Raw genomic sequence first — 15,000 nt, 5'->3', positions numbered from 1 at the left:
CATCAGGGAGGACCGGTCTGAGAGCCAGGACACAACAGGTACACACTCTGACTACACACTGCCTTTACACAGCCATGTATACACTCTGACTACACACTGCCTTTACACAGCCATGTATACACTCTGTCTACACACTGCCTTAAAAAAAACACATACACACTCTGACTACGCACTGCCTTAACACCACCATCTACACACTCAGACTACACACTGCCTTTACACAATCATCTACACACTAACTGCACACTGACTGGACACAATCATGTATAAGCACTACAAAGCCTCTATACACACACATACACACACACACGCACACACACACGCACACACACAAACACACACAGACACACACACACTTTCTACGCACATTTTGAAAAAAAAACATTTTTCTAATTGGCCTGGTTTATGTAGTTGAGAAGCATATTCTGAGCATTTTAAACAACCTTATCTTCTCCCCTCCCTTCCTTTCCTCCTCTGATCTCCTTCCTATCTCCATCCCTTCCTTGTATCCTCCTCCTCAGAAACATCTTCCGTTCCCATGGAGACAGACACCTCCCCCTTTATCAGTGCTCTGTCGCTGAGCGGCTCAGAGGACACACTGGGAAAGAAGCTGCTGCTGAAACTCAGTCAGTCACACACACACACACAAACACACGCACAAGCACACACACACACACACACACACGCACACACACACAGGCACACACGCACATGCATAGGCACACACACACACACACACACACACACCCATGGTAAGAAGCTGCTGCTCAAACTCAGTAGGTCACACACATATGCACAAACACACTGAGTGTGACTGTGTCTAATTAACACTCAGAGTGTGGAGTTGCTCTGAAAACAGTTCTTTCACTCAGCCTCTTCACTGTTTCTCTTACTCTATAGCTCTCTCGCCCTCTTTCACACTCTCTCACTCTCTCCTTCTTTACCCTCCACTTAGTCCTCGTAGTCTCCCTCTATCACTCTCTCTCTCTAGTTTTAGAATATATTTACAAATTACATTATTTGTCCTATATTATATACCAAATATAACATCAGAACCACCTTTTCAGATGTTCTTTATATAATTATGTTTGTCTTATATAATATGTAGTGATATGTGTTGATGTTAATTACTCAACACTTTGTTCTTAAAGTGTTTTTATTGACTGAAGTTTTAAATCAGCCAGTTTAAAGAAACTAGTTAAACAAATTCAAACCAGCTAGTTTACTCAGCCAGGTCAGAGGGTAAAGGTTGTTCCCCTTGTCTCTCCAGGTCACAAAAAGAGGAAAAAGTCTAGAGAAGGAGATAAAACCCCAGAAGACCTCACTGAGCAGCCGCTGGTGAAGACCTAAAGAGGTGCGGGCCCTCTCTGAGCGGCCCCCTGGTGGAGACCTAACGAGGTGAGGGCCCTCTCAGAGCAGCCCCCCGGTGAAGACCTAGCGAGGTGAGGGCCCTCTCTGAGCGGCCCCCCGGTGAAGACCTAACGAGGTGAGGGCCCTCTCAGAGCAGCCCCCCGGTGAAGACCTAACGAGGTGAGGGCCCTCTCAGAGCAGCCCCCCGGTGAAGACCTAGTGAGGTGCGGGCCCTCTCTGAGCGGCCCCTGGTGGAGACCTAGCGAGGTGAGGGCCCTCTCAGAGCAGCCCCCCGGTGAAGACCTAGCGAGGCGAGGGCCCTCTCAGAGCAGCCCCCCGGTGAAGACCTAGCGAGGCGAGGGCCCTCTCAGAGCAGCCCCCCGGTGAAGACCTAGCGAGGTGAGGGCCCTCTCTGACAGCCCCTCGTGGAGACCTAGTGAGGTGAGGGCCCTCTCTGACAGCCCCTGGTGAAGGCGAGTGGAAGGCCCTCTCTGAGCGGCCCATGGTGGAGACCTAGCGAGGTGAGGGCCCTCTCTGAGCAGACCTAGCGATGGTGGGGCCAACACTGGAGACAGAACGTAGAGTTCCCTTTTTAAAAAGAACATTATCCGGATGATTCTGCATGACTGGGAGAAAGAGAGGAATCCGCTGGACGGTGTCAAGTGATTATATGAGTTTCCGGATGACAGAATTTTTCTAAAGAAATCAAAAGAGAAGAGAAAGGGATTATATAAGGAGGATATTATTTCCTTGTGCCATACTCTCCATCAAGCCATTTTAGGTTTGGAACGTTCACAGAGACCTGAATGCAAAGGGATATGTTTATATTTTTATACACTACGTAGTCCGTTCACATTTAAAAGACACTTTACGCTACTTAAAGACACTTTAAGACTTGTATATTGCGCAGCTATTTTCTGTCCTAGCATTAGCAAGGGTAAGTCGTGCCTGCTCGGGTATAATCTACTGAAACAAGTTCCTTTATGAGTTAACTCTCAGTTGAACCCAGCTCCTTGTGTTAGGAATCTTCAAAGCACCTTCTTTTTCTAACAAGCCCCCTTATGTGATGAACCACTGGGTCTTTCAGCATGTTCATACACCTGCACAGTACACACCTGCACATGCACACACCTACACCTCAACAGTGGAAAACACTGCACGGCACATTTACACACACCTGCACTAAATACACGTACACCTGCACAGTAACACACATGCATATTTACACACAACTACACTTGCCCAGTAATATGCCCATACACTTGTACAGTGACACACACACACACACAACTGGGTTTATGTATAACAGTTCACTAACAGACATTTGATGTATTTTAAATAAAAAATACATTTATATTTGCTAATGAATACCAATGAATGTAATGCTAAATAATTGCTGCGGTTGTAGATCTTCATCACCACCAATAGTTTGACAGCATGTGCCATGATGCCTTTCTTTGAGCAAGCAATAGATGAAAGACAATAATCCAAAAAAAACACATAATCCGTGACAGTGAGTTTGTGTTCATAGCGTTTCACACCTCCACTTTGCGTGCCGCTTTGTAGACCTTCAACTTTATCACCGCATCCATCTCAACCCTTACCCATATCCACACATCGTAGCTATCTTTCAGACACAGTTGTTGACAACTCTGATGGCTGAGGTATTGTGTAGAATATATGGACACCACATGAAGGTGATTTTTTTTTATGGTGATCCATCACTCATTAACAAGCAAACAAAATCAAAAGTGCAATATGAATCAAATGTAAAGTTATTTAAATTGATTAAACAAATGCATATTTAAGAAATAATGCTTTTTGTTTTACAATTCATCAAAATGCAAACTACATTGATTCTGTTCTCTCTTTCTAGAAGTCACTAACATGCTAGTTACATGCTAGAAGAAATATGTAGTTCAGGAGTGGTTAGGTTAGTCATATAACTGCTTCTGAACTACGTCTTTATTTTAGCAGACATTTGACTGCAGTGAAGTGACTTATAATAATTCAGATTAAGGTCATAAAGGAACGTGTGCGTGTGTATGTGTGGGGGGTCTGTGGGGGGGGGGAGGTCTTGCTGAAGGAGGTCTGAAAGAATAAGAATCTGTGCACCAAGAACCTTTAGTCTACTACCAAACCACTAGACTCTCCGGCCACCACTGCAGGAGAGGCTGTGTGTGTGTGTGTGTCTGTTTTTGTCTGAAGTAGATTCGTGCCACTGCACCAGTTGGAGGGGGAGGGGGGAGGGAGGTGAAAGGTTACTGGATGTTGATTGGTGGAAAAGTGGGAGGGGTTGTTCTTGTGAAGTCGACTATTGGTTTATATATAAAAGGTGTGTGTAAGGGGAGGCATGTGTGTGTAAGGGGAGGCAGGTCTGTGCAGTATGTCAGATCTGCCGAGTCACTTTGCTGCATTGGAGCGCAGGCAGCAGCGAATCACAGGGCTAGTTTAGAGGTCAATCCAGTACCATTGATTCCCTCTGTCGACTCAGCCTGTTGTACAGCCAATCAGGAGAGAGGAAGAAGATGATGAAGATGGTCAAAAGGGAATGCTTCACATGCTCTCTGGATTCTATGTTTTAAGTTGTATGAATGTAATCACATCTATAAAGTAACGTTTATCTTACTAAAAAAACGTTTATCTTGCCATGTTCAAGGAAAGGGTCTACTCTACAACACAACACAATTATATTTTTTATTTGCTCCAAAATAAGTCTGATATTAAAGATAAACAACCCCATAATTTCATCTGACCCATTGTTATTATGGGATCTGACTGCAACAAAACCAAGTATAAACAGATCTGTAGGTCATAGCCTTTTACATGTGACTTACCCACCATCTCAAGCCCAGCCCCTGAAAGCAGAATTCTTCCCAGAAGAGGTCCTATAGGTCTTCTATATAGTTAACATAAAAAAAAAATTTTTTTTATATCAAAGCATTTCCAGGTAGAACATTTAGGGGATATGTGTTACCTGTGGTCGACCACACACTAAAGAAATGTAACACTCCATGTAACTGAGTCCTAGTGGTTCAAATTAAATATTTATTTCATCATATTCATGACATGGTAATAGAGGTACAACACGGCACAGTGTGTGTGTGTGTGGTGAACCGTGATGAGGACCATTTTGTTCACTGCAGCAGTACTTCTGTAACATAATGACGTGATCATGAGGTGGTAGAGGTCATGGTTTTGTTCAACGGAAGCACAAAAACACAGTCACGTGGATATTATCTAGGGTTACGGGACCTTTAACACAGCCGGTTACAAACTCTAACAGGAACATTTTCATTAGCATTCCGCTATTCCAGTATTATTATTGTTTTCCATTATTATTCGGAACATACCTATAGTTCGTCTGGCCTATAGTCCACAAGACATGTAGTGGTTCATGTGTTCGCTTGGGCGGGCCTGGCGCTACTCTAAGTGCACCGTCAACAGAAATAGAGTTGGGGGTTATTCTCCATGTTCATTTACCCAGCGATTATGACACAGTTTCTAAGAAGGCCATCTCGGAAAATAACATGACTAGGTAAAATGGCACCTGAACCAAGAGCCGGAGCTCTTGCCATTCAGCCAGAAGCTATGCTAAAATGAGGCCCATTGGGCTGAAATGTGTGTGGCCTCTCCTGCCCAAGGCAACGGGGACACGTGTTCATAGGCCGAAGGCTTCAATCAACGGGCTGCAGAACCACAAACATGAAATATGGGCAACCGGGTCAAGGCCTGATGTGGAGCATTGAGATGGCTTCATGGACTCTACAGTACTTCGTTAGCCCTCTGTATACTGGAAGCTAGAAGACATTTTTATTCTTCCCCCAATGAAACTTTTCCTGAATGGAATCGTGGAGGAGAGACAAACCGGGGATTACATGATGAACCGGTTCAGCGTGACCTGCCGGATTAATTGCACATTCCCAACTACAGTAAGATCTTTCCCCTGCATCAACACCCAGCAAGCACGTAGCAGAACAGAGGGAAAGCAGGGTTCAACCAATCGGAAGAGAGGGCACACAAGCACACAGACAAGACACAGGGTGGTTGGTGTAGTGGGGTAGAAGTAGGACTCTGGGGAAGGGGTAGCGATAGGGGTTGGGTCGTTGCTGGGGGTTTACTGGACGCTGGTGACGGTGTCGTGGATGGACTGGGCCACATAGTCGATGTTCTTGGAGGTCAGACCACACATGTTGATGCGGCCGCTGGCCATCAGGTAGACGTGCTTCTCTTTGATCATGTACTCCACCTGCTTGGCTGTGGGAGGAAGGGGAGTCTATTACCTCACTTCCTGTCTCTGTTCCAGAAACATCAATGCCATTGAAAAGTCTCAAGAGATCTACCGATACTAAACATATAACTTTGAGCCAGGGAACATGCCTGTTCTAAGCAGGGTACAACACATTGTTGCATAAACTGGATTTTACACAGCAGTTAGTTCCAACTAAGTACTGTGATTGGACAAGAGGCATTCCACGAGTGTTGATGTGGTGGATAACAGCGCTGGTATATTAAACTAACCATGTATATCTCTGCTTTACAGGCGTTTATAATCACTGTAAATTAGCCTGCATTAATGATTGTACGCAGTTAACTCATTGGAATCACACAGTCGGATGTCGGGGTGTTCTGGGCGTCTTACGGTTGAGTCCGGTGAAGCTGAACATGCCGATCTGCTGGGTGATGTGGTCCCAGGTCCCTGGGGTGCCCAGAGCCTGCAGCTTGGCCTTCAGCTGGTCCCTCATCAGCAGCACTCTGTCGGCCATGGTCTTCACGTTGCCCTTCCTGAAGGCAGCAGGAGGGAGGAGGGTCACTTGTGTCGACGCTCAGTACACAAGCGTGGTGGATCATTACGCTGAGCTGGTCATCGTCAGAGCAGGGGTCTGGCGTTTGAAATGTGTGTTTCTAGGGACACCTTGGTTCTTAGCTGGTTACCCTATAGCTATTTAGTTATTCTGCAGACAACGCTTTTATCCAAAAGATACTTGCATGTAGGGTTGCATATTGATACAAGAAAGTTATCTTTTGATTATTGTACCAGATATTGTGATTGCGATTATGTATTGCGATTAACAGATAATTAAATAGATGTAATTAATATTCAGTGGTGTCTACTGTGTATGAAAATGTTAATTAATGGAATTGAGTTGAAACTGTTTGAGTGGATTTTAAGGTTACAGGCGTACAACATCTTATTTATTATTGTTTTTTTCGATTTTAATAAATTTAAAATATTAATATAATCACAACACTCATAATTAGCTAGTAGCAGAGGTCAAAAATCATGATTTGGATGGATATGCAATTAATTGTGCAGCCCTGAGAGCAATCAAAGCCCTATTAAAAATAAGAGCTGCACGACCTAGTTTCTAAAAACAACCAATAGGACAGAGTGGACGGTAGCCATAGCTTCCACTATGAAGAACTTAAGTTGCACAACTATTACTCTATAGATTATATATATTATTTTAATGTTTGTAAACTGCGGTACCGGGGGTAAAAGGTTGAATATTAATGTTTGTAAACTAAAGTAATCGGTGTATACAATGCTATATTCTGTATGTTTGTAATCTTTAGTTCTGTGTCTAATGTTGGATATTCTGTATATTCATACTGATGTACTGAGCGTAAAAGGTTGTGTATTTATATTTTTTATTCACGTTTGTTAACTAAAGATGTGATGTTCTACGGATGTATATCATTTTATATTAACTATATTCATAGAATTGGACATATAGAGTTGCACGTATCAATTCTACCATATGTGTGGTCAAAAAAGAAATAGATATAACAGAATAGATCATAATTCAGTATAGCTATATATATATATATTATATAACATAATATAATATAATTTATATTAAGCTATATTTTGTATATTGTATGATGATGAACAAGGCAAAAGTACCACATACCATTCAGCAAACAGTTCTGGGCAGTTCAGGGTTTTGCTGACGATGCGTGCGCCCTGGGACGGTGGGTTGGACCAGGTGGTCCGGACAATCTTCTCCATCTGGGACAGGATGCGGGTCAGGTTCTCGTTGTCCTTGGCAACCACTGTCAGGTTTCCAACCCTCTCATCTGGGAGGAGGGGAGAGTAAAGGATGGAGAGAAGGGGGGAAGGAGAGGAAGAGGTTTAGTGATTGAGTGACGGAAATTAAATGAATCAGAACGGGAAGTTCAAGGGAAGACAATGATGACCAACATGGTTGGGTAAATCTTGTAGCTTGTACTGTGTGCATTGTTTACACATCATATCGTATATCATGGTTGTTTCTATTCACATGCAAAACTTTGCTGGATGCCTTTCTAGCTTAAACTCTTTGATAAAAGTATTAAAGATAAAACTTATCGTGAGACAAATAGACATCCTAAAGCAAGATTAGCAAACCCTCTACCTGCTCCTTAATGTCATGCATCTGAATTCACTGCAAGTTGCTTTGGATGAAAGTGTCTGCTTATTGATTAAATGTACTCCACCCTATGTATCCTCCCCTCCTCTCCTTCCATCTCTACCTGCCCTTGAGTTGCCGCTCTACTCACTGTAGAGGCCAAAGTTCTTGGAGAAGGACTGGGCCACGAAGAGCTCGAAGCCCTCGGAGACGAAGTAGCGGATAGCCCAGGCGTCTTTATCCAGACTGCCTGACGCAAAGCCCTGATAGGCCGAGTCGAAGAAAACAAACAGGTTCCTCCTCTAGAGGGCGACAGGTGGAGAGAAACACAGAGACATACGGTTAAGTTTGTGTTACCGCAACATAAGCAATTGTTTTGATGGCAAATGTCAAATTAGTGTTGCATTAGCTGTCTAGATCTATTTCTAGCTAGCCATGAGGAAAAACTAGCATGAAGACCGAACACACGTTTATTCTTTAGTCTGAAGAGAAACCCTATATTTTTCCAGCTCCACCACTATCAGTCCTCCATTCTTTACCTTCATGACCTCTGCGATCTGCTTCCACTCGTCCTGGGTGGGGTCCGTTCCCGTGGGGTTGTGGGCGCAGGCGTGCAGGACAAACACAGAAGCCTCCGGAGCTTTCTGCCGACACAGGAACAGGAGGGAGAACGTTAAAAAGAGGAGAACGCTAAAGAAGCCCATGATAAGGGAGGGACTCTTGACCTAAATAGTTGCATGTCAAAACACCCAAGTTATGCTAATCAACCCCCGCCCTTGTCACCTCCAGGTCATCAAGGAGACCACTGATGTCCAGTCCCTTCTTGGCTCCGTCCCAGTAGTGGTAGGGGCGGATGTCCTTGAAGCCGGCATCAGCGAACACAGCGTTGTGGTTCTCTGGGAGCAGCAGGGAGAGACAGATAATGAGCCGAGGTTTTGAACACTTGAATTTCATTGCCAGCCTTTTGCCAGCAATTTGATGGAGCAACTATTCTTTCATATGGTGATGTCAATGGAGGGCAGGAAAAAGCCTAATCTCTGATACAGCAGTCTTGCTACATTATAGCAGAAACTGCAAGGGCTGGAGTAACACCTTGTTTCGTTCTGCCAAGATATTCTACCAAAGAGAAGTCGTTCAGCTTTCAGAAGGGGGTTTTAAATTAGCGTATTTGTTCAGTGGCTTCACAGAGTTGATTTTAAACGATTAAAGACCCTTTTCCTTTTCATTTTCTTAAATCCCAAGCCTATTACATGCTTACAGATCCCCGCCTCCAGGGAGATGATTAGCCCAAAACAAATATGAGGCAAAAGAAAGGGGAACCCAGATTTGAGCTAGGCCGGACCAGACCCGACCACTCGGACCAGGGGACTGAGGTCCACTCACCCCAGGTGGGTGCGGAGACATAGATGGGCGTAGCGGTGTTGTTGGTGCCGTTGTACCAGCGACGAAGGAACTCCCCACCGATCCTCAGGGCCCCGGTACCACCCAGGGCCTGGACCGCTCCCACCTGTTGGAGGGAGACGCGGGAGAGGCATGGTGTTCAGAAGAGCCCGTTGGTTTTTCCATCTCCATATGAGATAAAGGCCGAACACTAAGACCATATGAACGGAAAGTGAAAAATAAACATAAAAACATCAAAAGACGAATACAAGCAAATAGATTGAAAGAAAGAGAATAAAACCATGAATGAATAAATGTCCAAATACAAAATCCCTCTCTAACATCACTGTGCACATAGCTCCTTCATTAAAAAAAAACCTCTGTCAAAAACATCTCTATAATGGACAGCACAACTGTCCATTATTGTTGTGTGATGATGTGTGCAGGATGTAGCATGTGGATAGTTTGTAGTTTATGGTAGATTTAAGAAGCCTAACGTGGCCTGAGTCAGGCTGAATAGACTCTGGGGCTGGGTCAGGCTGCACACCCGTTGGGCATTCTGGAATCAGGGTGCACAGGTTAAACCAGCCATCCCCAGACACACTCAGGGAGAGCTCCGACATGCCAGGAGGGAACACCTGCTCTGCCTCCAAAAACGGTACAACTTCTGCACCAAACTGGTTTCTACAACCACTACCTGTCTCCTGGTGTCAGAGACACCAACACACTACCTGTGTTGTGATATACAGTTTTGTGGAAAAACAAAAGTCACCCAGGGGACAATAAAGTCAGACTAATCTATAATCCTGCATGTGTACCTCTGCTACCCCAGTATGCCCATTGTATTTGTATAGCCCAAACAGCCAACAGGAACCACCAGTCTGTGAAGCCGTGGCAGCAGCTACCAACCTGTAGTTCATCTAACGGCCTATTGGTGGCTTGCATTGGTCGATGCGAAAAGGCTGGCCAGGTCAATGGGAACAATGTGATTTCAATCTCATAATACAAAGACCAATGGGTGATGTCATTGACGCGACGTCCATATTTTTTCCAGACTATGGTATAGCCCTTAATCGTAGTGACAGTCTTAACGGGCTTCATCGGCCACTCGTCCGAGTTTTTAAACCCACCCGATTCTCCTTGATGGCTGGGCTGTCATCTCCCAGGGCAACCTTGGAAGAGGCTGAGCGGAACTCGGGGAGGCCCAAGATGGGCAGGTACTCATGGTTCAGGCTGCTGTCCTCCACGATCAGACGCTCCACCTTCTTTACCACCGGAAGTACCCAGGGCTGGCACTCATCTGTACGGTACGCTGCAGAGAACAGAAAGGGTTGACACCTTATTTTGTGAGTGAACTTTATATGCATCGTTTTGAAAGGTTTCTGTTACAGCTTAGTAGTTATTTTAAGCTAATAGAATTTTAATTGTCTTACTCATGCGTCCACCCACCTGATTTTACATGACAGTAAAAACAATAACCAGTTTCTATTTTGTATTTACTTGCAATTTATAAAATCAATAAAATGGCCAAACACGCCCATCTGAAACCTAAATTGGCTAACTGAAAGTTAAAGAAAGAGAAGGAAAGAGAGGAAGATCAGACAGAAAGGGATTAGTTAGGGATTTTTTTGATAGAGAAAGAAAGAAAAACAGGGTGAGGCGTCTGGAGGTCACTCTTAGTAGTCGGTACAAGTAGAAGCAGTGGGTACGCAGTGACCTTTAGATCTACCCAGCGTATCAGATGACTGCACACTATTAACAAAGTGCAGCTCTGAGGCCCTGAACTAGCCAAAACAAAAACTCCAGGGACCAGCAGGACATGTTGACTTAAAGGGTAAGAAGACCCCTGAGTCAGCAGGACAACTTCCCCCAGGAGATTCTAAAAAGCTGTTGTGGGGCAAAGAAAAGTTGTGAGGGTATCAATAAAAACAGGCTCATTGGGTTTCATAGGAGGAGCTGCATGGGGCGTTGTCATGAGGCTTTCGGCCATTTTAGCCGGAAGTAGCAGACCCCCCCTAGAATTTAGCAGAGGATTCCCTGCATTTAAAAACGCAATGCATTCTAGTCCACAATAACAGGAATATTCACCACATTGTGAGACCCAAACAGAAGTGATATTGGGGTTTACTTACAGTTCAAACAGGTTACCATTCTGTACACATACTTTACTACTAGACAACAGAAGAAACCGACCATGATTTCAACAAGTCAACCAAAACGTCAATAGCTTCATTCAAAATATCAGAATTTAGAGTCTGGGATTTAGAAAGTGATACAATTCTTAATCTTAAAATCTTAATCCTAATATAAAAAATATCAACAGAATCTTACAACAGTTTCTATGTCAAGGTATTCTTCACTGTATAATTGGAATGTATGATATTGAATCAAATCTGTTAATTGCAAATGAATATAGATGGTGAGGCTTACTAAACCCTCCATCTAATACCTCACTAACCCCACCCTGGTCAGGTACTTTAGATCACTCCATGACATAAAGACATATTCATACATGAACTAAAGAAGCTTCGGCCAAACACAGACAAAAACGACTAAATACTCTTTCATAAGATATTTGACAGCTCAAGCACCAGCTGTCACCTGGCGTTTAAACACCTTCCCAAACGATGCAGTCTAGAGTAGCTCCCAACTTCAGCAATACAATCCTTATATTGTCCGTTAACGTATTTTGCAAAGTCCATTGGATGGTATAAGCACTATTACAACACTATTACACTATTAAGTATCATTCTCTGTGGAGTTAATGTCCACCAGTGAATGCAGGCACAAAACTTGACGCTGTCAGTGGGCTGCTAAGTCACAAACACGCCAAGGTCAAGCAACCCGCAGCACGTTTCTACAGCTCTGGTGGGATGAACAAACGGAAATATTTATGTTTCCGCAGATCCCTTATATAACGGAGCAAAACACAACGACCCTGCCGCACGTCATAAGTCAGACAGCCCATAACACGACTGCTAGGTGGCTAACCAACTAGCATTAGCAGGTAGCGGCCACAAGTCTTACCTCCTACTCCGAGATTCACTTTCTGGGGGTGGCTGTCCTCCCTGAAGTCCGCCGTCAGCTTGAATACGGCCACCGGAGGGGCCTGTGGGACCTCGCTGAATATGGACATGGCTGTGGGTGTGTTCCCAGAGGAGAGGTGCTAGAGGCAGAAGAAGGACGGTTCGATGCCGCTGAGATACGAGGACAGGCCGGGTAGTTCAACCTTCAATACGCCGCTGTAGGACAGCTCTGTGCGAGGCATCGAGGCAGCCAATCCGGTTAGAGAACCGAAACGTACGGAACGTAGAGCCGGCCAATGAGAGTGCAGACTGCCACGGGTCAGAACGATGACAGCTTCTCTTCAGATGATGAAGAAAGATCCGGGTTTATAGGTTAATCTTAACATCATTCACTCGTGTCAAAGGTGTACAGCTTCTGCTATAATATGAACACAAATCATAAGGAAATAATGTAAACTGATAGCTGTCCTATTTAAGTGTTTAATAACTATTCTTCCTTGTGACACCAAAAACATTTAAATGAATGTTTATATTACTTTTTACTTCAACATTGGGGCGAAGAGGTGGCTAAATAAAAAATGGAACACATTCTCCCCTCCCACCACCAGATGGCAATGTAACCAAAACAGTGGTCATTGCTTCGCAATGATTCAATGCCTCTCTCTGCTACACAAACTATATTACAATATGTTATATGACATTGAATGTTTTGATATATTTTTATTATATTGTAATTTAATAGTATTTGAAATTGTGTTGTGTAAATAAATGCATGTACAGTGTGCTGTGTAGTTTCTGTATTATTTTGACTTTATTACTATGACTTATGTCTTTCAAAACACATACACACACACTCACGCACATTATGCTGTTTGTCTTGTAGTGGAGGACCTTAAGTGTTTGATGGATTGTCATCTTCACATCTGTATAGACTCCACTTCCATCCCCCTAATACTCCCCCAACCATCACCCCCACCTTCTAATACCACCCCCACCCCCCTCTCCCCAAGTTCCTCCAACCAGCATCAGGCTCATATTTCAAAGGGCCATGGGGATACATGTTAGCGAAGGGGGGTTGGTGGGGGGATGAGGTGAGGGAGGCGGTGGGTGACGGTGATTGAGTCAGTGTGTCGAGGTGACTGACGTCTGGTGGCTCCCTCGGGCTCTCTGATGCTCCCCGCAGGCGAGCAGCTCCTCACAGAGGCCTGTCGTCTGCTGAGCACGCTCTACTGGAGGTCAACGCTGCACACACCCCTCCTCCTCACCACATGCTCTCTTCTTCATGTGGACTTCTGATGAAACGCAAAACAGTGCAATCCAGAAATAGACAACGTGTGTGTGTTCAAGCAACTCCTTTGAGATATACACATTTCCATTTAAACCCACAAAGGATAAAGCTATTCTTTATAGAAAACACTTTTGGACGTGTGGTTTTGTCAGTGTGTGTTTATGTGCGTGCCTGTGTGTGTGTGTGTGTGTGTGTGTGTGTGTGTGTGTGTGTGTGTGTGTGTTTGTGTGTGTTTGCGTGTGTGTGCATGCATGTGTGTGTGTTTGTGTGTGCTGGTGTGTTTGTGTGTGTGTATGATTGTGTTTGGCGCTACCTATTGTGTGTACATTAAGTCCTTAGTTACCGTAGTCTGTGGTCCCTGGTAACCAAAAAGGGCCTCTACAGGATGCATCCAGAAACCTTTTTGTGTGACTGTGTGTATGTTTGTGCTTGTGTGTGTGTGTGTGTGTGTGTGTGTGTGTGTTTGTGTGTGTGTATGTGTGTGTGTGTGTGTGTGTGTGTGTGTGTGTGTGTGTGTGTGTGTGTGTGTGCATGTGTGTGTGGTTGTGTGTGTGTGTGTGTGTGTGTGTGTGCGTGTGTGTGTGTGTGTGGTTGTGTCTTTTAAAGGGAGCGGCTAAGACGTAATTATCAGATTTGTTGAACCCTCACCTAATGGAAACCAAAACACATACACAAACACACACAAAGTACATACACACACACACATACACACACAAACATGCAGGATCTTTGATGCAGGGGGACAGGTGACGCAGCAATTACTTTTATGAAGATGATGTTGAAGCTGCTGTTTTCATTAGTAAAACAAAAGCCCTTTTCAAAAGGGGTTGGGAAAAGTGCTTTAACAATTTTGTGTGCGCCTGCTTGCGTGTAATGCATGTTCATCTGTGCGTGTGTGCATGCGGGTGTGTGTGTGTGTGTTCATGTGTGTGTGTGTGTGCGTGCCATGTGCATGTGTTCATGTTTGAGTGCTTACGTCTGTTTGTGTATGTCTGTGTCAGTGTGTGTGTGTGTGTGGGGGGGGAGGTGGTGTAAGGCAAGAGAGTAAAGGGTGTGTCCATCTCCTGATGTCCTCCATAGACAGGTAATGGTGTGTGCTTTACTCAGTTACCTGTGTCCCCTTCCTGCTCTGTCAAGGCAGCGTGTCAACGCCTCGTTCACACTGCTACTCTGGGATGCACACAAGTGCACATGCCTGTACATGTCTCCCTTTCAGCCTGTTAATGTGTGTTTGTGTGCGTATGTAGGTCGTGTTTGTTTATTTTGAATGTGTATCAACGTGTGTGTGTGTGTGTGTGTGTGTTCGTGTGTGTGTGTGTGTGTGTGTGTGTGTGTGAAAGTATGTTCTAATTTTTGCTTGTGTGTCATGTACATTGTGTGTTTTAATGTTTTGCTGAGTGTTAAAATGGTATAATGTGATTTCTGATCTGTATATGCTTCAATGTGTGTACATTATTTATTGTGTGTGTGGGGGGGATTTTTTACCGCGTGTATATACCTTAATATGTGTACTGTGTTTGCGTGATTGCATGTGTCTGTGTGCCCATATGTATGGATTTGTGTG

At 44.3% G+C, this 15,000-nt stretch overlaps 2 protein-coding genes across 2 annotated transcripts in view; one reads left to right on the top strand and one right to left on the bottom strand.

The window, feature by feature from the left end:
* Positions 1-2,730, top strand: part of LOC307071639 (metal transporter CNNM1-like) — a 9,955-nt gene extending 7,225 nt beyond the window's left edge. The window contains exons 8-10 of the mRNA XM_079730688.1: positions 1-38; positions 522-626; positions 1,271-2,730. The exon at positions 1-38 is cut by the window's left edge and continues 67 nt beyond it. Of these exons, the coding sequence (XP_079586814.1) occupies positions 1-38; positions 522-626; positions 1,271-1,350 (223 nt within the window). The 3' untranslated portion in view covers positions 1,351-2,730. The remainder of the gene's footprint in view (positions 39-521; positions 627-1,270) is intronic.
* Positions 2,731-4,384: 1,654 nt separating this feature from the next.
* LOC307071731 (aspartate aminotransferase, cytoplasmic-like) lies at positions 4,385-12,357 on the bottom strand. The gene is made up of 9 exons (XM_079730800.1): positions 12,150-12,357; positions 10,253-10,434; positions 9,126-9,249; positions 8,526-8,638; positions 8,282-8,386; positions 7,894-8,044; positions 7,266-7,431; positions 5,993-6,135; positions 4,385-5,607 (listed from the first exon to the last, which is right to left on the bottom strand). The coding sequence occupies exons 1-9, from the start codon at positions 12,256-12,258 to the stop codon at positions 5,468-5,470; spliced, it is 1,233 nt and encodes a 410-aa protein (XP_079586926.1). The 5' UTR covers positions 12,259-12,357; the 3' UTR covers positions 4,385-5,467.
* Positions 12,358-15,000: the final 2,643 nt, after the last annotated feature.

Source organism: Pollachius pollachius (genome assembly GCF_949987615.1).
Source record: "Pollachius pollachius genome assembly, chromosome: 2".
Classification (NCBI taxonomy): Eukaryota; Metazoa; Chordata; class Actinopteri; order Gadiformes; family Gadidae; genus Pollachius; species Pollachius pollachius.
This window is presented reverse-complemented; position numbering and strand designations above follow the sequence as displayed.